Source organism: Sorex araneus, chromosome 2 (assembly GCF_027595985.1).
Source record: "Sorex araneus isolate mSorAra2 chromosome 2, mSorAra2.pri, whole genome shotgun sequence".
Lineage (NCBI taxonomy): Eukaryota > Metazoa > Chordata > Mammalia > Eulipotyphla > Soricidae > Sorex > Sorex araneus.
Genome location: NC_073303.1, coordinates 233,941,612 through 233,968,905, shown reverse-complemented (window position 1 = coordinate 233,968,905; position 27,294 = coordinate 233,941,612). Strand labels below are relative to the sequence as shown.

Below are 27,294 nucleotides of genomic sequence, written 5' to 3'. Positions count from 1 at the left end.
TGCCTGTGGCTACCCTGGCCACACAGGGTCCCAAAGCTGTCGGGAGGTCATGCTAAGCCTCAGTTTCCCCCTGAACTTGCACTGGAAGGTAAGGAGCTGGGACTTTTGGGGGCCCGGTAGGGGGCCCAGGAGGTCGGGAGAGCCTCCACCACGCCCACCTGTGGCAGCAGCAGGCAGCGTCCAGCGTCCAGGAGTGGCCGCGACAGGCCAGGGGCATTGGCTCCCGGGCTGGTGCAGCTTTCCCGTTTGCCTCTGAGCAACCGGCCCGGATGCAGCTGTCTCTGGGCTCTGCCCCGTTCCTGGACATCACTGGCGTCCCTCTGGGTGACATGGCTGTGGAGGCGGCCCACACCTGGGACTCGCCCTTACCCCAGCTTGGTACGTGCATGGTCGTGGCCAGGAGGCCCAGACTCAGGGGCGCCAGGGGGAGGATTCAGGGATTCTGGCTCCAACCTGACCACGGGGTGGAGGGGGCACGCAGGAGGGGTTGGCTGGTGCTGGCATGCAAGCACTGACACCACCAGGCTTGGCCCCCAAGTGCCCCCAAGAAGAAGAAAGAAAGGAGGAGCCACGGTTGCCCAGGGTCCTGATGACAGGGCGCCCGCTGAGCACTGTCCTCTGCGCCCCAGGGCCGCTGGCACTGTACAAACTTCTTTATGGGTTTTTGTTTGTTTTTTTTTTTTTTTTGCTTTTCGGGTCACACCCAGCGATGCACAGGGGTTACTCCTGGCTCTACACTCAGGAATTACTCCTGGCAGTGCTGGGGGACCATATGGGATGCTGGGAATCGAACCTGGGTCAGCTGCATGCAAGGCAAATGCCCTACCCGCTGTGCTATCGCTCCAGCCCCCACTTCTTTCTGTTTTTGTTTTTTTTTTTTGAGCATACCCGGTGGTACTCAGGGATCACCCCAGGTAGTGCTGGTGGGACCCTCTGGGATGCTGGGGATGGAACCTGGGTCAGCTGCGTGCAAGGCCAGTGCCCTCCCGGGCCTGTGCTACCCTCGGCCCCCAGATTCACACGTTCCCTCTCAGGCCCAGCAACCAAACGGAGTCTTGTAAAGAAGAGGATTTTCCCACGTCACTCCCCAAAGCCCCAGGGAGGCTGGAGGCCCCTTCATTAACCCGAGAGCTGCCCACCCACCCCCTTCCTTCCTCCCCTCCATCCCTCCTTCCCGCAGTTCATCCATCCCTCCATTCTTCCTTCCTGCCCTTCCTGCCTCCCTCCCTCTGCCCGCCCCTCCACCCCTCCACTTCCCGTTTCCTGGGGGTTTCCCGACACCTGACATAGGTGTTGCGGGGTCCAAGAAAACAGCGTAGGGTCCGGCTCTGGCTCATGGCATGGGGCAGGGATTCTCGAGTGCTGGATGACAGAGGTGACCTGGGACCATGACCAGACAGAGGACAAAGTGCCAGCCAGTGAATGCTGAGAGGCAGAAATTTCCAGAATTGTAATCACGGATCAGGAGCACAGGCTCACTCCTGGGCCCCGGGTGCAGACTTCGCTTGAACCTTAGAGTTCCCCGAGCACCTTCAGGAGTGCTCAGGGACCTCCACCCTCAGGCTACCAGGAACGAATCAGAGGGAAGAAGCAGCAGGTGGACCTCAGTGCGGTTGAAGCCACTGATGCAACCGGCTTCGCTGGGACTCCCAGCAGACACACGTCGTCAGATGTGGAGGATGTGGGCGGGGAGCGCCCACCACCGCGGCCCCCCTTGCGGCTTCAGCCCCAGGCGAGCCCCTTTCCTGGAGGGCGCAGAAGAAAGTCGGTTCCCAGCGGGGCGGCTGGCCAGGCCTGGGTGCAAACCCCGCTGGTCAGAAAGCTTAGGCGTCCGGTCGCCTTCCTTCGAGGAGATTGGGACGGTTGGGGGCAGACACCTGCCTGACTCCTCGTCCAGTGCTTCTTTTCTTGTAGGACTGGGTCAGGAAGAACCCAAGGAAGCTCCAAGACAGCCCCGCAGCCCCGCTCTGCTGCTCTCGGGCGCCCCCTGGAGGCTCTTCGCGGTTTATGGGGAAGGTCACCCGGCCGCAGAGCTCAGGGATGACTGCTAGCGGGGCTCGGGCGGGGGACACTAGGGGGCGCTAGGGACTGAATCTGGGCCCGCCACATCGAACCTGGGACAGGACAATCACCCTGCCCGTTGTACTATTTCAGCGAAAGCAACAGACTCTGGGTCCTTTCTGCATGTTGGAACAGACAGCAGGCAGCTGTCTCTTTAATAAATAAACTTCTCTATTTCAAAAACAAATAAATTTCTGTATTTTAAATAATATGTATTTCAAATAAATAAATCAGGGGTTGGAGCGATAGCACAGGGGGTGGGGCATTTGCCTTGCATGAGGCTGACCCAGGTTCGTTCCCTGGCATCCCACAGGGTTCCCCGAGCACTGCCAGGAGTCATTCCTGAGTGCAGAGCGAGGATGACCCTGAGCATCACTGGGTGTGACCTCCCAATCACCCTCCCAAAAGTCAATAAGTAAATCAGAACTCCTCCCCCCAAAAGTGGGGCCCAGGGAGCTAGGTCAAAGGGCTGGAGTGCAGGGGTCTGATCTGACACTGTGGGTCTGTTTTATTCTTGTGGTTATTTATTTCTTTTTTGGTCACACCTGGCAATGCACAGGGGTTACTCCTGGTCTGCACTCAGGAATTACTCCTGGCAATGCTCTGGGGACCATATGGGATGCTAGGATTCAAACCCGGGTTGGCCGTGTGCAAGGCAAACCCCTATCCGTTGTGCTATCGCTCCAGCCCCTGTATGGATCTCAGAGCCCTGTCAAGAGTGACTCTTGAGGGAGCTGGAGCGATAGCACAGCGGGTTGGGCGTTTGCCTTGCAAGCGGCTGACCCAGGTTCGATTCCCAGCATCCCATATGGTCCCCTGAGCATCACCAGGGGTGATTCCTGAGTGAAGAGCCAGGAGTGACCCCTGCATCGCTGGGTGTGACCCAAAAAGAAAAAAAAAAGTGACTCTTGAGCACTGAGTCAGGAGTAGCCTCAGAGCACAGATAAATGTGATGAATGCTGGCATTCCTCAGCGCCCACTTACACACTTATCTTTGGTTTTGGGGGTATGCCTCCCATAAAAAGAAATTGCCTCAGGGCTGGAGCGATAGCACAGTGGGTAGGGCATTTGCCTTGCATGCGGCCAACCCAGGTTCAATTCCCAGCATCCTCTATAGTCTCCTGAGTACCGCCAGGAGTAATTCCTGAGTGTACAGCCACAAGTAACCCCTGTGCATCACTGGGTGTGACCCAAAAAGAAATTGCCTCAAGAGCTTTGAAAGTACTAGTTTTTTTTTTCCTTTTTGGGTCTCACCCAGCGGTGTTCAGGGGTTACTCCTGGCTCTTCACTCACTCAGGAATTACTCCTGGTGGTGCTCAGACAACCCTAAGGGATGTCAGCTGTGTGCAGGGCAAACACACCCTCCCCGCTGTAGTATCTTCCTGTCTGAAAGGACTAATTCTTTTTTTTTTCTTGCTTTTTGGGTCACACCTGGCTCTGCACAGGGGTTACTCCTGGCTCTGCACTCAGGAATTATCCCTGGCGGTGCTCAGGGGACCATATGGGATGCTGGGAATCGAACCCGGGTCGGTCGCGTGCAAGGCAAACGCCCTACTCGCTGTGCTATCGCTCCAGCCCCCTGAAAGGACTACTTCTTTAGGGCGGCGCTGGGGGCTGGAAAGAGACATCCTGTTCCCTCTCATCTCTCTTGGGGCTTCAAAATTCCGCCTGGACCCACTTTGCTGTGTGACCTCAGATGTTCCCTTGACCTCTTTGAGTCTTCAAAGGAGAAGAACCAAATGATCTAAAGGGGGAGAGACAGGTGCTCCGAGAGCAGCACACCTGCTTTGTGGAATTTATTCATTGCGCAGGGGTTTCTCGAGCATCTACTGCATTACTGGGCTTTGGAAACAAAGCAAGAAACCAAAGTATGAAAGAACCAGCCCCTTGGAGGCTGTCTTAGAGCGCCCCCTAGTGCCCCAAGGGAGTATTACGGATGGGTGTAGCGACCTCACTGGAGGTGCAGGGGGCAGTTTGGGTTCCCCAGGTTCCCTCACTCACTGCGCCTGGCCGCAGCCTCCAGATTGTGATGTGACAAAAGCTTATGACAGGGGGGAGGCAGCCCCTGAGCCCCCTCCGCTGCAGAAGATCAGGTGCCGGGACAGAGGGGCCGAGCACGTGACCTTGACCATCTGGGCAAATGAGCCCAGAGGTTTGGAAGATGTTGACATAAGCGCTCGGGGCGCCCCCTGCTCGCGGCCATGGCTGACCGGCGCGGTCCACCTTCTCCCCTCAAGAAGCCGCTGTCACCCGTCGTAAGTATGTCACTGCCAGGCCACGGGGCTCAGCCGCTCTCCTCCCACGCAGGAAGACAGAAATAAGCTGATCCCGATTCATGGGTGTCTGTGGTCCCCAGGCAAGCAGGAGCGATGTAGGGCAAGCCATGAGGGAGGGGACAGGCTGCAGGATAAGATGACAGGCCTGGCCCCCACCCCCACCCCGCGAAGCGGGTGCCATTCAGCTGGGGGGAGTGTGTGATCTGGGGGAGGGGCGGCTTGTCTCTTGCAGAAAACTCGGTGGTCCCGGGACATAAAGGGAGTCGGTGCTGTTCAAGCACTTATTTTGGGGTGTGGGGGCGGAGGAGAGGCACTCCCGGCGGTGCTCAGGGCGTCCTTCTGACTCAGAGTTCCAGGATCACTCCTGGAGGGGCGCGGGCCAGGGATTGAACGGGATTCAGCCTCCGGCCAGTTCAAGCCCCGCCCCCCCTCCCCCGCCGTCCTGTTGTTTCAGCCCAATGTCATGCAATCTTCAATAGGGCGTTGGCGCCCTTCTTTTCCTGGTTGCACTTGGAGGAATCGTTCTCATATCACAGGGCCAAATCCCATCGACATCTTCCTTAAGCATCTCTGTATCTCCCAGCTTTTTAAAATTTTTCTTCTTGGGGGCTGGAGCAATAGCACAGCGGGTAGGGCGTTTGCCTTGCACGCGGCCAACCCGGGTTCGATTCCCAGCATCCCATATGGTCCCCTGAGCACTGCCAGGGGTGATTCTTGAGTGCAGAGCCAGGAGTAACCCCTGTGCATCGCCGGGTGTGATCCAAAAAAAAAAAAAAGACCTATTAAAAATTTTCTTCTTTTTTTTCTTTTGGTTTTTGGGTCACACCTGGCAATGCACAGGGGTTACTCCTGGCTCTGCACTCAGGAATCACCCCTGGTGGTGCTCAGGGGACCATATGGGATGCTGGGAATCGAGCCGGGGCCGGCCGCGTGCAAGGCAAACACCCTACCCGCTGTGCTATTGCTCCAGCCCCTGTATCTCCGAGCTTTTAAAACCTCACTCACAGAAGCAAATGTCCTTTGGATGCTGCTGGGAGCCGCAGAGGGCTGGAAGGAGGGGCGAGTCCTTCTGTGCGGCTCACTGGAGCCCTCCTGCGGCCCTAAGGGGAACAGGAGGGGGATGACCCCCAGTCAGAAGATTGGTGGAAGGTACTGAAGCCTGGCAAGTTTCCCATGGCGTCTTTGATATGCCAAAAACAGTGACAATAACAGGTCTCATTCCCCTGACCCTGAAAGAGCCTCCAGTCCTTGGGAAAGAGGAGTCAGGAGAAGCTGCTAAAATCTCAGAGCCAGGACGAATGGAGACGTTACTGGCGCCTGCTCGAGTAAATCGATGACCAACAGGATGACAGTGATACAGTGATACAGTGATACAGTGATATGAAGGCTGGAGCACGTGGGATTCTTTCAGGAAGTGAATAGCCAGCCAAAAGAAGGCCGATTCTGAAGGTGCAGCAGATGATATCTGCTGACTCCTGAATATTCACCTGCCAGCAGCCTCAGCACCCCAGAGGCAAAGAGACATGAATGTAAACATTAATATGAATCTTTACGATCTGTTCGTCATCAGGAGTCCCACCCTGCTAAACCCTGCACCCATGTTTGTCCTTGTGGGGCGTGGGGAGCCTGGACGTGTGATCTCACTTGCTCCACACGGGAGCTGGGGAGGCTCTGCTGATAGCCAGTGGGGGTGGCGCAAAGCCTGAATTATTAAACACCAAAACCAATAACAAGTGTTGGGCCAGAGAGACAATACAGCGGGTAAGGTGCTTGCCCTGCACGGGCCACCCGGGTTCGATCACCGGCACTGCCAGGAGATCCCGGAGCAGAATCCTGAGCATATAGTCAGGTGTGGTCCCCAAATGAAAAACCAAAATAATGATAATTAATGATAATAGGTACTAACCCAAACCAGAAAAGTTGGTTTTTCACTGCCCCTATTCTCTCTCTAAAAGCTCCATTGTGCGGGCCTGGGGTAATAGCACAGCGGGTAGGGTGTTTGTCTTTTTTGTTTTTTAATTTTTTTTTTTTTTGCTTTTTGGGTCACACCTGATGATGCACAGGGGTTACTCCTGGCTCTGCACTCAGGAATCACTCCTGGCGGTGCTCAGGGGACCATATGGGATGCTGGGAATCGAACCCGGGTCGGCCGCATGCAAGGCAAACGCCCTACCCGCTGTGCTATTGCTCCAGCCCCTGTTTTTAATTTTTTATTGAATCACCATGTGAAAAGTTACAAAGCTTTCAGGCTTAAGTCTCAGTCATACAGTGACCAAACACCCATCCCTTTCACCAGTGCACATGTTCCACCACCAAGAATCCCAGTATACCTCCCATCCCCCCGCCCCCCCCCATCTGTGTGGCTGATGATTTTTGCTTTACTTTTTCTTTACTTTGATTACATTCAATATTTCAACAGGAAACTCACTATTATTATTTGGAATTTTCCCCCAACAATCAGACCTGCCAAAAAGGCAGCATTTGATAATTAGTTTTCCATTGCTGAGAATGAGGAGCATATGAGGTTTTTGGATTTCTGGTATTTTAGTAACTAAGTCCAGAGAAATTTCTGACAGAAATTGCATCATTGCAAGCTCGTACCATTGTTTAGTGGGCCTTATAAACTGGCGGTCGCCTCGCCGCCTCCAGGGAAAGAAAAAGCCGAGAGAGAAAAACCTTTCCCCTCCCGTGGCGGCATGATGCTGTAGCTTAGTTCAGTCTAGAGGCATTTCTGCAAGAAGCTGCTGGTGCTGAAAGTAGTGGACCTCTGGGATCATGGGCGTTCAGCAATGGAGGGGCCGCACGTGTGCCAGGGCGTTTATCTTGCACGCAGCTGACCCGGGTTCAATTCCCAGCATTCCATATGGTTCCCCGAGCACCGCCAGGAGTAATTCCTGAGTGCAGAGTCAGGAGTAACTCCTGTGCACTGTAGGGTGTGACCTCCCCCAAAAAAGCTCCATTGCGGGCTAGAGCGATAATACAGCGGGTAGGGCATTTGCCTTGCACGTGGCTGACCCAGGTTTGATCCCAGAATCTCATAGGGTTCCCCAAGCACCACCATCGTGAGTGCAGAGCCAGGAGTAACCCCTGAGCACTGCTGGGTGTGACCCAAAAAGAAAAAAAAAAAGTTAAAAGCTCCATTGCGAGGTCGAAGAAGTAGCACTAGGATTAAGGTGATGCAGCCCCCCTGGATGTGACCTCGGGCTGCACAAATGGTTCTTTGTCCACTCCCCTAGAGGTCAACCCTGCTCGCAGTTCTGGAAAGATCCTGGTTTATTTGACAGGTGCTTCCCAGAGACAGGCACAGTGGGCTAGGGACAGGAATACAGCCGGTAAAGGGGGTATCTTGGACAACTGGACTCGTACCTGCAGCTGGCACGTCTTGAAAGTAAATTCATCTGCAAGACAGAACACGCACTCTCTTTTTTCACTCCCATGCCAAAGGCCAGGAAGCGGCCATATTGCCCCGCTGCCTCCCATCAGGCTTTGCAGCTCCCTGGACACATGCGCACTAAGAGGGCTCAGGAGCCCTGGGTGGGAACACAGCCCCTGTGCGGGTTAGCGGTGCCCCCAGCCTCTAGGATCCTAGCAGGGACCCTCCAGAACAACCGCTGCGGAGTGGAGAGCAGCAGCAAACACAGCAGGAGAAATGAAAGCATCAGGAGGAGCTCCTTTGCTTTGACACACAATTATTTTGGTTTGGTTCAGTTTAGGGGCTCACACCTGCGTGTGTTTCAGGGCTTACACCCGACTCTGCGCTAAGGGATCAGTCCTGGTTTTGGGCGGTGTTTGGACACCATATGGGGTGCTGGGGATGGAACCCAAGTCAGCTCTGTTGCAAAGGCTTCTGTAATACCACATCGCCACACCCCCTCCACACACACACACAATTTCTTTGGGGACACAGGAAACAGTAACAGTCACCATGGGAGAGTGGGTGGAACTTGTTGGCTGGGATAAAGAGGTGGGAAGAAGATTTGCACAGTCTACCTTCTGTGCCTGGTGACCATTGATTCGCGGAACTGTTACTTCTTTTGGGGCGGGGGCTGGTGTTTTGTTTTGTTTTCCCTGTTTTTCATTTAAACTTTGATTGAAAACCTAGGAACATTAAATGGAGCCCCCTTTTTGTGCCTGGCGCGGTGCGATTGCTCTGCCGAACGATGATAGCCAAGCCTTGCACGAAATTACAGCCAAATCGCGGGTGGAGCGGGCACGTGGGCGCCTTGGAAGAGCAGATGATTCAAACCGGGGATGGGACGAGCAGCTGCACTCGCTGGAGACCCACGCTTGTCCCCCGGTCCCTATCTTGGCGACGACGGTAGTCTGAATGTGTGTACACGAGTGGGGATGGTGAAGGAGGCTGCAAGAAGTCAGCCCCCCCCCCCACCCCCGTCTCCCTTTTCCGTCCCCAAGCAACCTTCCCAGCTGGAATCATCTTGCTTTTGTTTTGGTCACACTTGGTTATACTCAGGGACTGAGGCTGGTTCTCTGCTCACGAGCGACCCCTGGCGGTGTCTCGGGAAATATATGCGGTGCTGGGGAGGGGCGGAGGGAAGGAACCAGGAGTGCCTTCTTGCAAGCCAGCTCCTTAACCCCTATGCTGTATCTCTCCCGTCCCCACCTTGCTATGTTGCATGCTCAGTGCTGGCTGTTTCATCTTTGAGGTTCAAGCGGTGACGGTTGAGCACAGTGTCATGACTCTGAGTAAGAATTGTAAAAAGTCCCAGGAGCCCGAAGACAGTTCCACAGAATGGAAGCTGGTCATAGAGGAGGTGAGGATTGCAGACGGTGTTAATTTATTGAACTGTGGGGCGAGCAGTGGCCTCACTCAAGCCAGGCGAGCTCTCAAGAAGCAAGTCCATGGTCCACCTCTACAACTGCAACAGCTTTGAGGTTTTTGGACATTTTGGGGCACAGTGGTTTTGGGGAGGGTGTGGGTCCTGTGGCTGGGTGGTTGGGGTAAGTCCGCAGTCCTTCTTTGCAACTTCGTGGGGTCAGATCCACGCAGCATCACAGGGTTATTCCTGGCGCTGTGCTTGAGTGTTTCCTGGGCCAGAGTGATAGTCAGTGGGGATGGTCCTCGCCTTGCATGCGGCTGACCCAGGTTCGATCCCCGGCACCCCAGTGTTCCCCAATCACCTCCAGGAGTAATTCCTGAGTGCAGAGCCAGGAGTAAGCCCTGAGCACTGCCGGGTATGACACAAAAACACCAAAAACTAAAATAAAATAAAAACTGGGGTTGGCTGTGTGTCGTGCAAACACCTTCATCCTGTGCTATTTTTCTGACCCTTACTCACTTTTTTAAAAAAGTGGAGCAGGAAGGAAATGAGACACGAGTGCGAGCCTCTGAAAAGTAAGAAAAAGAAAAAGAAGAAAAAGAGAAAGAGTCGAACCTCAACCAAAAAGCACCACCACCAGCGCCGGGCCCGCAGGCATGGCAACGTCCAGCCCGTGAAAAGTCAAAGACGATTTGCCAAAAGCAAATGGTAAGAGGGGGCTGGAGCAATAGCACAGGGGGAGGGCGTTCGCCTGGCACACGGGCGACCCGGGTTCAATCTCCTTATGGTCCCATGAGCACTGCCAGAGGTAAGCCCTGAGCACTGTCACCCCGTTGCTTGATTTGCTCGAGCGGGCACCAGTAACGTCTCTCATTGTGAGACTTATTGTTTTTGGCATATCGAATACGCCACAGATAGCTTGCCAGGCTCTGCCAAGCCGGCGCGATACTCTTGGTAACTTGCTCTTGAGGGGTGGAGGAATCGAACACGGATTGGCCGCGTGCAAGGCAAACACTCTACTGCTGTGCTATCACTCCACCTCAAGCCCTCAGCATTATTCAAAAACAAAAAGCCAACGGTGAGAGGGGAGGCAGGGGGTTCTATGCCCCAGGAGCAGGCCTAGGGTTTCACCGTGGGCAGGACACACTGCCTCACTTCTATTGTGTGTGTCAACTCCACAGATCGCCATCTCCCTGTGACGCTGAAGGTGGGTCTCCGCTCGGCAGAGAACACCAGGAGTTAATCTCCTCCCCGCCACACACCGTTCAATAAAAACCTGCAATCATTTTCCAGAAGAAACAAGACAGGTGCTGTCTTCTCCCAGGCTGGATGCGCCTGGAGACAGCCACCGTCTGGGTCGCCCCGAAAAGTTCCACCGTGCAAAGACTGGGGGCAAACAGAACGCTCAGACGGGGCGCCGCCCTTGCCTGGGGCTAATGCCAGGGAGGGGTTTGGTCTGTGCCACCACCATTTACTTTTTTTTTTTCTGCCAGAAATTTAAGTTCAACGGGCTTGATACAACCCGGCTGCATCTTTATTTGGGGGTGGCGGGGCACACACCATTAAGCTCAGAGAGAACCGTGCAGTATACCAGGAAACACCCAATTCCTATCCTTAAGCCTGGCTTTTTTAATGTAAGCGGTTTTAAATTCATGCTGACAAGACGGCGGCTGATAAATGACTCCCTCTCTTCCACTAAAATTTTAAATAATGGGGGGGTGGGGAACCAGAGCATTGGAACTAGCTTGGGGGCAGCCTGGCTCAGAGAGGTAAGTTCTCTCTAGACGTCCGTGCGCTCCAGAGCTGGCAGCCAGGGAAGGGCGCGCTGGACTGTCCACCTCAGACGGGGAGGAGGAAACGGAGCCGCTTTAATTATCGGCAGTGGCCGGAAGCCAGAGTGGCTCATGCCCAGAGGCCGTGGTTCAGACTCAGGGGGCTACCAGGGGCTCCTGAGCTGGGGAAAGTGTGTTCCGGATAGAGGCACCGAATACCCCAGGTAGGCGCTCCCTGGCATTTGGGCGAACCCCAACTTCACGCCCCCACCTCCATCAGCAGGGATCCGTTGCAGCCCGTGCTCCCACCGAGCTTTGCCCACTCGGAAGCTGAGCTGGACGTGGCACTGGGGTGGGGACACTGACCCCTAAGGCTCAGCCTGGACTAGGTACGGAGGATGGGACTTTCGGGGTTCCCTGGTGGGCAGGGCTTCCGGGTCCCCGGGGGGAGGGGCCTGTTGCCCACGTGGGCGCGTGTCCTGTGCGCATGCTCCAGGAGCCTTGCTAGCTTTCACTGGCTGCGGGAACCCCGACACCCACCCCTCCATGTGCTGCGCGTTTGGGGCGGGGTGCGGGGGAGTAGGAAGCCCAAGGCTTGGGTGACGCTCTGTCCCACGGCTATGGCCCCCGGAGAGTTGCAGAATGCAATTCCTGCGCAGTCAGGCCAGTTGGCGGGGGAAGCTCACAAGGCACTTTGGGGGGCTGGAGAGGGTCCCTGCAGCGGGGGGGAGGTGCCGACTCCCAGCCCCACTTTGCTGAGGGAACGTTTTAATACTGTGTTCACAGGATCTGCAGGCCGGGGTCCCAGCCTGGGGGCGTTGAGGTCTGAGGAGGTTCAGGGGCCCATGGGGGCGGGTGCAGCCCGCAGCCCTCCGTGTTGCTTGAGGGAAGATAGACCACCTACTGCCTGCCCGTGCATGCTGAGACTGGCCATGCGCCACCCCCCCATGAACCCCACCAAGCAAGCGATACCCGCCACCCCACGCCCCGCAGCCCGTAGTACAGGAACCGAATTTAGGGCGGGGGATGGGCAGCTGAATGCTGACAGGAGGTGCGCGGGGCGAGGGGTGGGGGTAGAGTGAGGGGTGATCCTGAGCTTAGAAACAGCCCTTGGAGCTCCAGCCCGGGCCACAGACCCTGTGGAGGCTGGAGGGGGGGCGGGGCGCTGGGATGGGGACACTCCTCTAACAGCTGCAGCCTCCGGTCTGGGGGGCCGGCGTGTCCCCCAGGGCGGGCCCTTTCCCGTTGCTGCCCACGATGGCACTGGGCTCCAGGGACTCGTTCATCTTCTCGCAGATGATGTCCACCAGGCGCTCGAAGACTTGCTTCACGTTGATGTTCTCCTTGGCGCTGGCCTCGAAGAATTCAAAGCCTGCATGGATGCAAGGTGGGGTCACCGTGAGGCTGGGGCCGCCTTTCTGGGAAATCAGGGCGCAGGGCCTCAGTCTGTACCGTGGGCACAGCCAAGCACGTATTATTTTTGTTTTTGTTTTTCGGGTCACACCCGGCGATGCACAGGGGTTACTCCTGGCTTGCACTCAGGAATCACTCCTGGCGGTGCTCGGGGGACCCTATGGGATGCTGGGAATCGAACCTGGGTCGGCCGCGTGCAAGGCAAACGCCCTCCCTGCTGTGCTATCACTCCAGCCCCAAGCATATGTTTTGTTTGGGGGCCGTAACTGGTATTGCTCAGGGCTCATTCCTGGCCAGGCTGGCGGTGTGTGCGGTGCGGGGAACTGAAGACAGGCTGGGGGCAATTCGAGTTCCAATCCGCCACACTATCTCTCCTGCCCCAGGACGCAGCTGATGATAATCCACACTGGCCACCAGAGTCGGACAAGGCTGGACCATGTGCAGAGTCTTCCAGAAGGTGACTCAGTGGCCAAGCACCTGGCATGCCTGGAACCTGGGTTTAACCCCTGGCACCACACCCCACACACACACACACAGATCTCAGGCAGGGCCCTGGGCTCGACTACCGCCGCCGCCACCACCACGTGGTCCTCCCGGCATCTGCCGGAGCGGCTCTCCCTTCCCCAGCACAGAACTGGGAGTCGCCCCGAGCACTGATGGGTGGGGACCCCAGATCCAAAAATAAATAAAATAAAGCAATAAAAATAAATTCTTGGTGATCTGTGGCCTGGGCTGAGATACCCGCCCGGACACCTGGCTGCAAGGAAGCAAAGTCACTATTTCCCATTGGGCACCTGGGACGGGGCGGGGACAGCTGTCACCAGGCACGGGCCAGAAGCTACTCTGGAATATTCTTAGTATTAATAGTGGCCATTGTATGGGGTCCCGAGCAACAGGGCAGAGGGGAGGGTGTGTGCTTTGCACGCTGCAGTCTCACGTTTGAGCCCCAGCACCCCAAAGGGTTCCCCAAGCCCTGCCAGGCGTGGCCCCTGAGCGCAGACAGAGCCAGAAGTCAGCCCTGAGCACTGCTGGAGGTGGCTCAAAACCCAAAACCAGAGAAAAATAGTGACCACTGGTAATCTCCTCGTAAGGGACAAAGAAAGTCCGAGGAGATAGTGCAGCTGTTAAGATGGGTGCCTTTGGGCCAGACGGGGAGGGCCTTGCACACAGCTGACCCTTGTCTGATCCCTGGCATCCCATAGGGTCCCCTGAGCACCGCCAGGAGTCATTCCTGAGTGCAGAGCCAGGAGTAATCCCTGAGCATCGCCAGGTGTGACCCAAAAAATGTGTGTGTGGGGGGCTGGAGCCATAGCACAGCGGGTAGGGCATTTGCCTTGTACGCAGCCGACCCGGGTTCGAATCCCAGCATCCCATGTGGTCCCCTGAGCACCGCCAGGAGTAATTCCTGAGTGTAGAACCAGGAGTAACCCCTGTGCATCGCCGGGTGTGACCCAAAAAGAAAAAAAAAATGTGTGTGGGGGAAGATGTTTTCCTTGCACCTGTTCAGTCCCTGGCAACAAACAGGGTCCCTCCAGCAACTCCAGCGGTCACTCCTGACCACAAGGCCATGAATAGCCCTGGAGCAGTGCTGGATGTGGCCCCCGAACAAAAACCAAAGGCTCGGGCCAGAGCAATGGTAGAGGGGAAGGGCGTTTGCCTTGCACATGGCCGATCTGGGTTCGATCCCCGGCATCCCATAGGGTCCCCCAAGCACCGCCAGGAGTAACCCCTGAGGATCACTGGGTGTGACCCAAAAAGAAAAAGACAAAAACCAGACACTCACTAGAGAGCCAGTAGAGCCTATTGGCGCTTGCCTCGATCACGTCCGACCCAGGCTCTGTCCCTGGCACCCGGGAGTGATTCCTGAGTGCAGAGTCAGGAGTAGCCCCTGAGAGTCGCTGGGTTATGATATTTTCGGTAAAAACCAAATCAAACTCAAACACTCAAATCAATATCAGCTTCCTCCCCATCCCTGCTGCTACAAAGACTTGCCAAGCCCAGCTGCCCTGGTTCCGGGTGCACACAATGAATGAATGAATGAATGAATGAATGACTGCAGGAGCACGGCTACCGTCTCATTTTCCACTCAGAGCGCAGAGAGCATCGATCAATGCTACTCCATCGTCCTTTAGGACTAATTTAGCCTCAACCTATCGGAGCCGGGAGGCTCAGGGAGGACTCGGGCTGGAGCACCCGGCTGGCAGACACGACGCCCCGGGTTCAATCCCGGCTCCACCCTGCGTGCAGCATGAATGCTCGGAGCTGGACGGCTCCATCTGGCAGGCACCGAGGAGAGAGCTCAGCGGGTGGCCGTGCAGGGGCCCTATCCTGTCCCTGCCTCTCCCTGTCGTGGTCACTCGTTTGCTCTTGTGCCTGCCAACCCAGCGGAAGTGATTATCTCCCCTCAGCACAGGAGGAAGTTTGGGTACGGGGAGCTGAGATCACCCTGGGGTTAATGTTCAACCAGGGCCAGCCTGAGCTCTTTCCTGGAAAGCAAACACAGTCTCCACCTCAGCTGCCAAGCTGGAGAAAGGGAGGCACAGAGAGGGAAGGAGATGTGCCCGAGGTCACACAGCATGGGGCTGCCTGCTGGGAGTTTTTAACTCCAGGCTCTCTCTCTCTCCCCAGTCCTCTCCTCACTTTCCTTGAAGGAAGTCCTGGAGTACCAGAAAATTTGCATTCAGCTTTTTTTTTTTTTTTTTTTTGCTTTTGGGTCACACCCAGCGATGCACAGGGTTACTCCTGGCTCTGCATTCAGGAATGACTCCTGGCGGTGCTCAGGGGACCCTATGGGATGCTGGGAATCGAACCCAGGTTGGCCGCATGCAAGGGAAATGCCCTACCCGCTGTGCTATCGCTCCAACCCTGTCAGCTTCTATTTTTATTTTAGTTCAGGTTGCTTCTGCAATGCTACGGGAGCCCTTGGTGCTGGGATCAGACCTGGGCCTCCCATGCGCTCTGGTCCTTTGAGCGTCTCCCCGGCATGTCACATAGGAGCACCCCCAGCAGAGTGTGGGGGCCACAGCGCAGTTGGCCCTACTCAGGGAGCACGCGGTGCCGGAGGCCAGAGACAGGACTTGGGGCCCTGCTGGCTCTACCCTGCACTCTCGCCCGCGCTCCTCAGCGGCGTGAGCTGGGAAAGGAGATTCCCTTCACCCAGACCCCAAGGCGGCTTCCCCCGACCCCAGCCTATGAGCGCCAGGGCACCTGAGGCCATCATCGCTGCCAGATTCTGGAATGTCCATGGGACCTGAGCCATCGGACAGTGAGGAGGGGGTGTGCCTCGTATGTGGCCAGCCCTGGTTCCATCCCTGGCACTGCTATGTTCCCTCGAGCACTGCCAGGAGTGAGCCCTGAGCACAGAGCCAAAAGTAAGCCCTGGGCACAGCTGTGACCCCAAATAAAAAATTTTTTTTTCAATTCTGGGTTTCCTTTCTCCATTCTTCATTCTTTTCTTCCTTCCTTTCTTCTTCCCTCCTTCTTTCCTCTCTTCCTCCTTCCCTCCCTTTCTTCCATGTGGTACGCTCTTGACCACATGCCAAATCTAGGTCTCCCTGCTTTCTTGGAAATGTTTTTACCTTATTTACAGGTGGCCATGCTCACTCATTGGTGAACACTGGGGGTCAGAGACCCCATGGCCGAAAATATTTCTCCCTCTGTCCCCTTTCAGCAGCTATGTGGGGGACCCTTCCTGGGACTGCAGGAAGCAGCTCAGGACACTGCTCTGCTGCTGCAAACTTGCTGTAAATCCCAGTGAACTGACGGGAGCTGAGCGCCCAGCATGGTCGTGTTCCTTTTACTTGGCTGTGTTGTATTCCTCCCTGTGACTTCATGGCCCTTTGAGTCTGAGCCAGAGGGCCGTGCACTAGTAGCTGCACTGCTGGGTGACTATCACAAAGAGTCACCACCCAAACCTGGGTGGTACAACCACTATCCACTAAAGCAGGATGCCACACTAGCAGACTCACTGCTGTACATGCAAATGACCAAAAGGTCTACTGGTAACGTGGGGATGTAGTATTTGGTTTTCCTGGTTTGTTTTGGGGTCACAGCTGACAGTGCTCAGGGCTGACTTATGGCTCTGCTCAGGGATCACTCCTGAGGAGAGTGGGTTCAGGGTGTCAGGGACTGAACCCAGGTCATGTGCCTGCAAGGCATGTACCTTAACCCACTATCCTATATCTCTGGCTCCCAAACGGAATGCACTGCTTAAAGGTCCCCACACTATGAATGAGGCTGCCAAGGGCACTGCACACAAACCTCTTTCCATATGGGCTGGGGGCTACTTATTTGGGGGAAGCCACACCCAGTAGTGTTTAGGGCTTACTCCTGGCTGTGCACTCAGGAATTCCTCCTGGGGGACCCTATGGGGTGTGAGGATGGAACTAGGGTTGGCCGTGTGCAAGGCAAGTGCCCTCCCCGCTGTGCTATCTCTGCAGCCCCTAGGTGCTGCTTTACTTGGTTGCTCTGGGAGCTACTCCCAGCTCTGCCCAGGCAGTGTTTGGGGGACCCTCCTGCATGCAGAGCCCGGTCAGAGGCATTTTCTTTCTTTTTTTTTTTTTTGCTTTTTGGGTCACACCCAGCGATGCTCAGGGGTTACTCCTGGCTCTGCACTCAGGAATTACTCCTGGCGGTGCTTGGGGGACCATATGGGATGCCGGGGATCGAACCAGGGTTGGCCGCATGCAAGGCAAACGCCCTACCCGCTGTGCTATCACTCTGGCCAGAGGCATTTTCAAGGAACAATCTAGAAGGGTTTTTTTGGGGGGCTCCCAGCAGAGCAGGGTGGGTGAAATTCCAAAAACACAATAGGAAGGCGGTGGCATCTGTCCCCGGCAGACCTTCAAGACCCGGGGCCGGGGGGTGGGGGCACTTCTCACCCAGGTCGTCGGCGAGCCGCTGGCCGTCCTCGGCAGGCACCGCGCGCTCATCCTCCAGGTCACACTTGTTTCCCACCAGGAGCACCTGCGCGTTGTCCCATGAGTACGTCTTGATCTGGGTGGCCCTGGTGAATTGGGGGGCCACGAGGTGAGGGGCCCGGGGCAGGGGTGGAAGAGGGGTGGAGAGCGTGGGTCAGCAGCCAGCCGCACTCACCAGTCCTGCACGGCCGTGAAGGAGTCCTGGTTGGCCACGTCGTACATGAGGAGGAAGCCCATGGCGCCACGGTAGTAGGCTGTGGTGATGGTCCGGTAGCGCTCCTGGCCCGCGGTGTCCTGCGCAGAGCAGGGTCAGGCGTCAGGCCCCAGGCACAGGCCCCGTCTTCCCAGCAGGCCTAGCTGCTCACAGCCCCTGTCCAACGAGGGAGGCACACCGGCCGTGCAGCCTCCATTCTAAGGGAGGAGGCATGGCCCTGCTCGCACAGCCTCCAGTCTGATGGAGGAGGCATGGTGCTGCCCGCACAGCCTCCAGTCTGATGGAGGCATGGCCCTGCCCGCACAGCCTCCAGTCTGATGGAGGAGGCAAAACCCTGCCCGCACAGCCACTAGTCTGATGGAGGAGACATGGTCCTGCCCACATAGCCTTTCGTGTGATGGAGGAAGACATGGGCCTACCTACACAGCCTCCAGTCTGATGGTGAGACATGGCCCTACCCAAACAGACTCCAGTCTGAGGGAGGAGACATGGGCCTACTCTCACAGCCTCTTGTCTGGTAGGGGAGACATGGGCCTGCCCGTACAACCTCTAGTCTGACAGAGGAGACATGAATCTGCCAGCACATCCTCCAGTCTGATGGAGGAAGACAGCTCTGGCTGCACAGCCTCAAGTCTGATGGAGGAGACATGGGCCTGCTCTCACAACCTCTAGTTTGATGGAGGAGCCAGGGCCCTGGCCCCACAGCTCAGTCTGATGGAGGAGACATGGATCTGCCAGCACAGCCTCAAAACTGGGTCTGAAGTGTCATGTCTGCCCACACAGCTTGACTCTGAAGGGGGCGTGCTGGGCTTCCATTTGGTGGGCTTTCAGGTGCAGGGGCCAGTAGCCTCTTGCAGACTTAGGAACCCTTTGATAACTCCTCTGCCAGACGTTTCTGTTCCGTGGGGCTGCTCACAGCAGCTGGGCCCAGAGCCCAGGTGTGGCCCCAAAGCAGACTCAGGTGAGTCCCAAAAGTCTCATGATCCCACCCTTGGGTTCATACCATATCCCGCACAGGTGCCTGGGACCACCCTCCCCCCAGTCTGATGAGTGAGGGGTGCAGAGAACCCCCCCCCCGGCTCGTTCCCCCTTTCCTGCCCGCTCCCCCAGGGCTGGCCCCACACACCCAGATCTGCAGCTTGATCCTCTTCTCGTTGCGGTAGATGGTCTTGACCTTGAAGTCGATGCCCACGGTGCTGACGAAGGCGGGCGTGAAGGAGTCGTCGGCGTAGCGGAACAGGAAGGACGTCTTGCCCACCGAGCTGTTGCCGATGATGAGGATCTTGAACATGTAGTCGAAGTTCTGGTCTGCAGCATCGCGGGGCGCAGTAGGGGGTTCTCCGGCCGACGCCATCGACAGGGCTGGAGGGGCCGCTTCTGGAGGTGGTGGGAGATCTGAAATCTTCCGCCTCCGGGGAGACCCCACACCCTCCCGGCAGAGCCTGAAGCTTGCACCCCAAGCCCCAGAGCCTGGGTTCAAATCCCAGCTCAGACACCAGGGGGCGCTGGCAGGGCCCTGCCTTCCGGCCGCCTCTGGGGTGCTTTTCTGGCAAATGGGACTGTTGTCAGACCTAGGGGTCTAGGTTTGGGGGGCACCGGGGCAGGCCGCTGAAGCACAGGCTCCATGCCAGGCATAGTATGGGGACTTGTCCCGGGGGGCAGCTGGCATGCTCAGGTGTGAGTCCCCGGCTGGTTAGCAGGCTGATGATGCTGGCGGGTGTCTGGGCCGAGTCTTCCCTGCCCGCTTCTCTTTCCGGATCCCACACTGTGGGGTATGTGTGTGTGGGTGAGACAGGGCCACTTTCATGAGCTACAGATAAGACTTAAAGGCCACTTCTGGGTCCCAAAGGGCTCAGCCACCTTCTGTTTGTCCAAGGGGCTGGGCCATCTCCCTCCGGGCAGGGCTGACTCAGCGCAGGCCCAGCCCGGGCCCACGATGGCAGGGATGGAGAGAGTGACCACGACCCGTTCTCGGAGCCACGTATCAATCAAGACGGCTGCGGGTAGCACCATGCCGGCCCTGGGCCACCATCTGTCTGTCCATCGAGTCTGGGCAATAGAGCCAGAGCCGAGAAATCCTGTGGCCCTACCTTAGCCCGTTTCCCCAGTTTTGCAAGAGCGGGGTCCCCTCTGCCTGGGACCGCACAGGGCATGCTGGCAGAGCAACCCCCGGCAACACTATTTCTCAACTGCCTGTGGGACTTTTATTCATCTTAAGAGAGGCCCCCCCTTTTTCCTGCCCAGCCAGCCCTGGGGCCCCACCCCGTGTTCCGGGAGAACAAGTTTGAAGAGAGGAAGAGTAGATGTAGGAAATCTTTCTCCAGAGCGGCCAGGCTGTGCACCCCAACATACACCTGTCATCGGTTCCCCACACTCTGGACCAGCTGCACCCGCACCGCCCGGCCCCCCCTCCGCTAGCCCCAGCGGGGGGGCGCCTCCCTGGAGGGCTCAGCCGTGCTCTCTTCCCCTGGCTTTGGGGCGCCCCAGCTGGTGCTGGGGAGGACGGAGCTGCTTTTCAGCGCCATATGGTCCCCCCCCGCGGGTGCCCAGCTGGACTCCGTGCCCCGCCCGCGCCCCTTGAGCGCTGCCCAAGAAGCCCAGCTGGGTGCAGGAGAGGGAAGAGGCGTCCCCCGCCGATCGCCTTTGTCCCCCAGGCCCTGGGTCCTCCCCTCCACACCCTCCCCCGCCCGCTCCCACACCGCCCCCCTCCCAGCCCAGACCTGCGGGAGGCGAAGTTGCGGGGCCGGGGACGCTCCTTCCGACGGGGTCACCTGACGTGGTGGTGGGGGGCGCTGCCCTCGGGTACTGCGACTCCGAACTGGGCCTGGTCCTGGCTCCGGCCGCGACCCCGACCCCGACCCCGGCGCCGCCGCCGCCTCCGCCGCGCCCGCAACCACCCGGATCCCGCGGAGGCTCCGCCCAGGACGGGGAGGGCGCACGGGCCGGGGGCGTGGCCGCTGTGGGGCGTGGTCATTATGGGCGTGGTCGCTCGGGGGCGTGGCCGGCAGCTGCTCGCGGGCCAGGGGCTGGCGATGGTCCATCACCATCACCGGACAGAAACTTTACATTTTCCTTTTTGGGGGGGTTGGGGCGGGGGGGGGACGGTCGTCACACCCGTCGATGCCCAGGGGCTACTCCTGGCTCTTCATGGCTCTTCATATGCCTTAGGATGACCTTCCCCATTTAGGGAGATGCACCTCTGTCATGCTCCAGGGCTGGGGGTACTGGGGACGCAACCCAGGGCTCTACACAGTGAGCATGTACCCGCCGCAGCCTCGCCTCTGGGTCCTGATCCTGGCTTTTAGGGACCAGAAAACTAAGGTTTGGAGCAGGTAGTGCTTGGCCAGAGATCACACAGCACGGAGTATGGCGGCCTGACCCCCGGCGGGCCCTGCAGGAGTGAATTTCTTTTTAATTTGGGCCACATTTGGCAATGCTCAGGGCTTACTCCTGGCTCTGCACTGGGGAATTGTTGCGTGAACGTTCGTGCGGTCGGAGGCGCTGAGATAAGGAACGGAAGAAATGTTTTTCATGGGAGGGCCAAGGTTCTCTCTAACTCTTGACAAAGGTAGAGAGCCCCGTGATCTCTTTATTGATCATGGTACCTCTAAAGGGCGCAATACAGTGACGTCACCAAAGGCATCAAAAGAAGTTACAGGAAGAACATTGAGGCAGTAGAATAAGCATTGTTTCCTTGCATCTGCAGGCCAGTAATTTTGGCCTCAGGAAAGAAGATACAAAACCAAAATCGAAACTTTTTTTTTGCTTTTTGGGTCACATCTGGCAATGCACAGGGGTTACTCCTGGCTCTGCACTCAGAAATTACTCCTGGCGGTGCTCAGGGGACCATATGGGATGCTGGGAATCAAACCCGGGTCGGCCGTGTGCAAGACAAATGCCCTAGCTGCTGTGCTATTGCTCCAGCCCCAAAACTGAAACCTTTCTTCCATAGCTTGGAAGCTGGCCTCACATGCTGGGGGAAAGTCATCCCAGATAGAGAAGGGAACACCAAGTAAAATGTGATTGGAGATCACGCGCAGGAAGGGAGATGTGTGCTGAAAGTAGACTAGAGACTGAACATGATGGCCACTCAATACCCCTATTGCAAACCACAATACCCAAAAGGAGAGAGAGAGAACAAATTGGAATGTCCTGCCACAGAGGCGGGGTGGGGTGGGGGGGATGGGATTGGGGGGTGGGAGGGATACTGGGTTCATTGGTGGTGGAGAATGGACAATGGTGGAGGGATGGGCTCTTGAACATTGTATGAGGGAAAAACAAGCACGAAATTGTGTGAATCTGTAACTGTACCCTCACTGTGACTCACTAAAAAATAAATTAATAATAAAAAAAAAAAACCTGAAACCTTTCTTGGGCTAAAAGCACTTGGATTTACATCCCAAAGACAAGGCTGGGCTGACACATGAAATCTACACTTCAAATACAAAATGGGCCAGCACTTGAAATCTACATCCCAAAGACTAGACTGGGCCAAAGCCTGTTAATTTACAGTATCAAAGATCAAGCCTGGCTAACACTCGAGATCTGCATGTTGAAGACCAGCCAGGCTTCTGTGAGAAAAGGAAAACTGTCCCTTTCAATATATTGAAATTATTTTCTGAAGGCAGCTTGAAGGGGGAAAATGTTCAGCTTCATCCAAATCAGTCAGGACACACGAGAAATCATGCCCATTTTCATGGGTCCCTATGTTCCTATCCGTAGTACGGTACAGTATACATGGGCTCGCCCTGATAGCTCAGTCCAGCCCCAACAGGGAATTACTCCTGTAAGGAGGTCATATGGAATGCTGGGGATCGAACCTGGGTCAACCACGTGCAAGGCAAATGCCCTCCCCACTGAGCTTTCTTCAGTCCCCTGTAGGAGAGATTCTGGAGTGGTGGGTTTGGGGCTGAGAAGGTGGGTCAGTCCCCTGGGAGGGGCTGGAGCAATAGTACAATGGGTAGGGCGTTTGCCTTGCACGCCCGCCGACCTGGGTTCAATTCCCAGCATCCCATATGGTCCCCTGAGCACCACCAGGGGTGATTCCTGAGTGCAGCGCCAGGAGTAACCCCTGTGCACTGCCAGGTGTGACCCAAAAAGCAAAGCAAAACAAAAAAACAAAAGACCTGGGAGTCTCGGGTTGGATCCTCAAGGCCTCAGAACACCCCTGAGAGTGACCCCCCAAGCACCCAAGCCGGAAGCGGTGGCCAAAGCACTGGGTGTATGTATTCCCTCTCCTAAATGTTCACAGTTGGAACTGGGAAGGCTAGAGGCCACACCTTGCAGGCAGGAGACCCAGATTTGATCTCCAGCACCAAAATAACAAGTTCATGTTGAAATCAAACCCACCCACCACTGTGCCGACCCCCGGCTCCATGGCAACCACAGCATCTGCCCCCAGGGCTGCCAGGTGGAAGAAGGTGGTGACATGCACCAGTCAGCCGCAGCGGCCCACGCCCAGTAACAAGTTGTCCCAAGTTTCCTTGGCACCGACACCCCAACTTGTTCCCATAGAATTTTGTGGGGGCTACATCTGAGTCTGCTCAGGGACTACTCATGGCTCAGTGCTCCAGGGATCCTGGAGCTACTCAGGGGACCATGTGTGGTGCTTGGTTGGAGTGCAAGACAAGTGTGGACTTACTAGTTTTTTGTTTTTTTTTTTTTTTTTTTTGCTTTTTGGGTCACACTTGGTGATACTCAGGGTTACTCCTGGGTCTGCACTCAGGAATCACTTCTGGCAGGCTCGGGAGACCATATGTGGTGCCGGGGATCATATTCAGGTTGGCTGCGTGCAAGGCAAACTTCCTCCCACCTGTCCTATCGCTCCAGCCCCTACCATCCCTTCTGTATACTGTAGTCTATCTCTCCAACACCCCTGGTTTTTTTTTTTTTCTTTTTGGGTTTTGGGTCACACCCAGCGATGCACAGGGGTTACTCCTGGCTCTGCACTCAGGAATTACCCCTGGCGGTGTTCAGGGGACCATATGGGATGCTGGGACTCCAAACTTGGGTCGGCCAGGAGTGGGGATGAGTTGCATGAGCAAAGCAACTCATGCCTTGCTCGAACTAGGGCAAACGCCCTACCCACTGTGCTATCGCTCCAGCCCCACCTCTGGATCTTATGAAGGTGAAAGGCAAACCTGGTGGGGTTCTTGAGGAAGCAGCGGATGGTATCTCTGCCTCGTTTCCTCCTTTGGCATTTCCCATGATGGGGACTGAACCTCAGTGTTTATACCTGGAAGGCAAGTGCTCCCCTGCTGAGCTCCAGCCTCTCCCATTTCCCAGGCCACCCCTCCTCCCAGGTCAAGGGGGTGGGAAATCGGGTCACTGGAGGGACCACATGAAGCCACGGCCGCACTGTGCAGTGCTGGCCCACAGTCACAGGTAGTGCAGTATCCAGGGCCCGATCTGGGAGTGTCCAGCCGTGGGCAGAGCTGACACACAGTGAATCTTCATTGGCGGGGTGCACTCCGCTGCCCCTCACAAGCACACCCCCCCCACCTCTCCGCTGGACAAAGCGACAGTTGGCATTTCCCAAAGTGTATGGATTTATTTGGAGCCCCAGCAGGGCCAGGGAGGCAGTGAGCAGCTACAGGCTGCGGAGGCCCAGGGCGAGGCCAGCGAGACAGAGGCCGTTGGCCAGCAGACAGCCCAGGTTGCAGAGGGTCGACATGCCGTGGTAGCGGAAGAAGGTCTGGCGCAGGGCTCTGTACTTGGGATCCTGGGCCTGCAGCTGGCGGTAGGGGTCGGGGCCCTGGCGGCTGCCCGGCGCATCCTGGCCCAGGCCGCGCTCCTTCTCCACCCTGTACAGCGCCCACATGGCACTGGAGGTGCGGGGCTCCAGCCAGCGGTCGTTGACGGCGGCCAACACCAGGCTCAGCAGGAGCAGGAAGACCTGCGGGGTTCCAGGGACGCGCTGAGCCAGAACTCCGAGCAGGACAACCCCACCTGCCGCTGGGTCCCTCTGTGGGCTCCGCACCTTCCCCAAAACCCAGACTAGGGGTCCCAGCCAGCAGCCCCCGAGGGTAGGCGCCACCATCTGCATTGTCCCGCTCCCCAAAGATTGAGTCTCATCTCCTTTGATATCCTGCGCCCCCGGTGGTGCTCAGGGTTGACTCCTGGCTCTGTGCTCGGGGATGACTCCTGACATAGCTTGGGGGGGACTGTCTGTGAGGTCGGGTATCAAACCCAGGTCTGGGGCATACAAGGCACCACATGTTGGCGTTATCTCCTGGCGTGCTACCTCAATTTGGGACAGAAGAACAGACGTGTCCCCTTATCTCCCCCTCACTCCCCAACTTTATCTTTATGGTCTCAGAACAGACATTGTTCCCACGGAAAGTGAATGAAAAAGTCTTGGGGTGGGGCAGAGAAACAGTCGAGGGGGGAAGGCACTTGCCCTGCATTCTACCAATCCTGATTTGAACCCCCAGCACTGCATACGGTCCCCCCCGCACCCCCAGGAATCAATCCTGAGCACAGAGCTAAATACAGCCACAGACCACGATTAAGAGTGGCCACAGGGGCACAGCGGGTAGGGCATTTGCCTTGCACACGGCCGACCCGGGTTCGATTCCCAGCATCCCATATGGTCCCCTGAGCACCGCCAGGAGTAATTCCTGAGTGCAGAGCCAGGAGTAACCCCTGTGCATTGCTGGGTGTGACCCAAAAAGAAAAAAAAAAAAGTGGCCACAGGGGCTAGAGCAATAAATAGCACAGCGGGTAGGGCGTTTGCCTTGCATGTAACCGACCTGGGTTCGATTCCCAGCATCCCATATGGTCCCCCGACCACCACCAGGAGTAATTCCTGAGTAAATGAGCCAGGAGTAACCCCTGTGCATTGTCAGGTGTGACCCAAAAAGAGAAAAAAAAAAAGAGCGGCCACAGAAACGCAAATCAACAAATAAAACAAAAGGTTTGCCATGGGGCTGGTGTGACAGTACAGAAGGGCATTTGCCTTGTCTGAGGCTGACCCAGGCTCCATCTCAGAGACGCCACATGGTTTGCCCCAACCCGGGGTCCTATCACAAGCTGATTGCTGAACTCAGAGCCAGAAGTCAGCCCTGACACAGTCGGGTGCAGCCCCATAAACAAAACCCAGAAGGTTTGCCAGGGCCAGGGAGCCGCCTCAAAGGGCCAGAAATTTGAAGACCCAAGTTCCATCGCTGGCACCCGGGGTACCCCAAGAACTGCCACGTGTGGCCACCAAAGTCCTCTGGGTGTAACTGTGGCCCCAAAAAAGTCAGGTAAGTTCCAGGTACCCATAATCCTCATGTCTCTGTGGGATTATGGGATTCCTCCTTTTTTTGAGGCAGCACCAGGAACCTCCAGGGGTCACTCCCAGTGCCACTTTGAGTGATGTTTGAGGGAAATCTGCAGTGGTGGCATTAAACCTGGGCTTCCACCTGCAAAACTTGAGCCTCATTTATCTCCCGTGGGTGGGGATTATTCTGGCAACATCTCAACAACTCCCAGACCCTCCCTGCTCCCCTCTGAGCAAAATAACAGGGGTGGGGGCAGGGCAAGATAAAGAAATCAGATTCAGAGATGGGTTCCTGACCTGGTGGCTGGGGGCAGGAGACCAAATTCCCAGTCGAGCTGGTTTTTAAACAATGAACCGAGGTCAGTGCCCTGCGCCCAGCTGAGTCACTACAGCTTGGCAGCTGGCCCGGCCAGGAGGAGAGGGAGCTGCAGTAGCGGAAGACATACCAGGGTCTGGACAGGGCTGCTGGGAACGGTTGTATAGGCTGTGCACTGCTCAAGAGCTGTGAGGGGGCTGGGAGGGTGGGGGGAAGCCAGCTTAGATCCTCCAGGAAAAAGGGGCACTTCATCATTATGGCTTTTAAACAATTCCCCTCAAGATGTGTCCAGGGGTGTTAAGTGGGGAGGGAGGAAGGCGGCTTTGGAAGGGGGTGGATCTCGAGGCCTCCTACCTGGCTGGACTCCCAGAATGTGATTCGAGCCCAGGAGTACTGTGAAGCCAAGACGCAGAGGTTGACGAAGGCGCAGGCCACAGAGACGTGAAAGTAGAACGGGAAGAGTTTGCTCTGCACGAGGCCAAAAGTGTGCCGGGGGAGGCCTCGGAAAAGAATGAAGCCTGTGGGGTGCAGGGGATCGCACACTGGCGTCAGGACAGCCTGCCCTCACCCACCGCGTCCCGAACGGCGGCTGTCATGCTTTCCAGGCCGAAGATCCCTACCTGAAGCGAAGGTCACCCACATTTGCATGCCCCAGGCCCCTGACAAGACCAGCAGGTGGACCACCCTGGCCAGGCCGCCCAGGTGTACACCCTCCTCCATGCTGCAGGCCTGGAAAGGAGGCACCAGAGGCTCAGAGCGTGGCCCAGTGGCCTTCAGATGCTGACAGCCGAGTTCAGGCCCGGCTCATGGTCATTCTGCAGAGATCCCTGGAAAACAGAGCAATCACGGGGAATCCCGCCACTGTCACCCACTTCATCTCTCCGTATGAAGCACGTCTGTACCACGGTCTCTGGGCCGCAAACTCCCGGGCGCCCCAATTCCAACCCCAGCAGCTCCAAAGCATGCATGCAACCCAACCCACCCCGGGTCTCTAGAGCAAAGCACCCCATCTCCCGTAGGACAGCCTCTGATTTCACGATGAAGTCCCCGAGATCGCGTCCCACCGCAGGGAACCCCGACCTCAACCCGCAGCACCCGGAGGCGCCGGCTCCGAATCTCGAGGGCCAGGCTGGCTGGCTCTGTACCTCAACTCCCGAGTTCCCGCGGTCACCCGCGCACCTCTTCCGCCTCCTCCTAGCCTAGGGCCACGAACTCGCCCCGCCTCCTGCTCTGGGCCCGAAGCCAATCGGATCGTAGAACTGCTCCCTCCGCTCCCGCCCTC

At 56.9% G+C, this 27,294-nt stretch overlaps 2 protein-coding genes and 1 long non-coding RNA gene across 9 annotated transcripts; 1 reads left to right on the top strand and 2 right to left on the bottom strand.

Annotated features, from left to right (window-relative positions):
- Window positions 1-4,019: 4,019 nt before the first annotated feature.
- Window positions 4,020-9,785, top strand: LOC129402047 (uncharacterized). Its single transcript, XR_008628519.1, has 3 exons — window positions 4,020-4,316; window positions 9,002-9,109; window positions 9,648-9,785. It is a non-coding gene; the product is annotated as an uncharacterized LOC129402047 (long non-coding RNA).
- Window positions 9,786-10,617: 832 nt separating this feature from the next.
- RAB3D (RAB3D, member RAS oncogene family) lies at window positions 10,618-20,351 on the bottom strand. The gene is made up of 5 exons (XM_004616579.2): window positions 20,154-20,351; window positions 18,560-18,810; window positions 17,395-17,513; window positions 17,181-17,305; window positions 10,618-12,259 (listed from the first exon to the last, which is right to left on the bottom strand). The coding sequence occupies exons 2-5, from the start codon at window positions 18,785-18,787 to the stop codon at window positions 12,072-12,074; spliced, it is 660 nt and encodes a 219-aa protein (XP_004616636.1). The 5' UTR covers window positions 18,788-18,810; window positions 20,154-20,351; the 3' UTR covers window positions 10,618-12,071.
- A 670-nt stretch (window positions 20,352-21,021) lies between these two features.
- Window positions 21,022-27,277, bottom strand: TMEM205 (transmembrane protein 205). Of its 7 annotated transcripts, none has more exons than XM_004616580.2 (4): window positions 27,158-27,261; window positions 26,633-26,741; window positions 26,367-26,530; window positions 21,022-24,328 (listed from the first exon to the last, which is right to left on the bottom strand). In XM_004616580.2, the coding sequence occupies exons 2-4, from the start codon at window positions 26,730-26,732 to the stop codon at window positions 24,023-24,025; spliced, it is 570 nt and encodes a 189-aa protein (XP_004616637.1). In that variant the 5' UTR covers window positions 26,733-26,741; window positions 27,158-27,261; the 3' UTR covers window positions 21,022-24,022. The 7 variants fall into 7 exon arrangements, with proteins under 7 accessions (XP_004616637.1, XP_054982793.1, XP_054982794.1 ...); XM_055126818.1 differs by lacking the exon at window positions 27,158-27,261 and adding an exon at window positions 27,018-27,134; XM_055126819.1 differs by lacking the exon at window positions 27,158-27,261 and adding an exon at window positions 27,093-27,111.
- Between the last annotated feature and the right edge of the window lie 17 nt (window positions 27,278-27,294).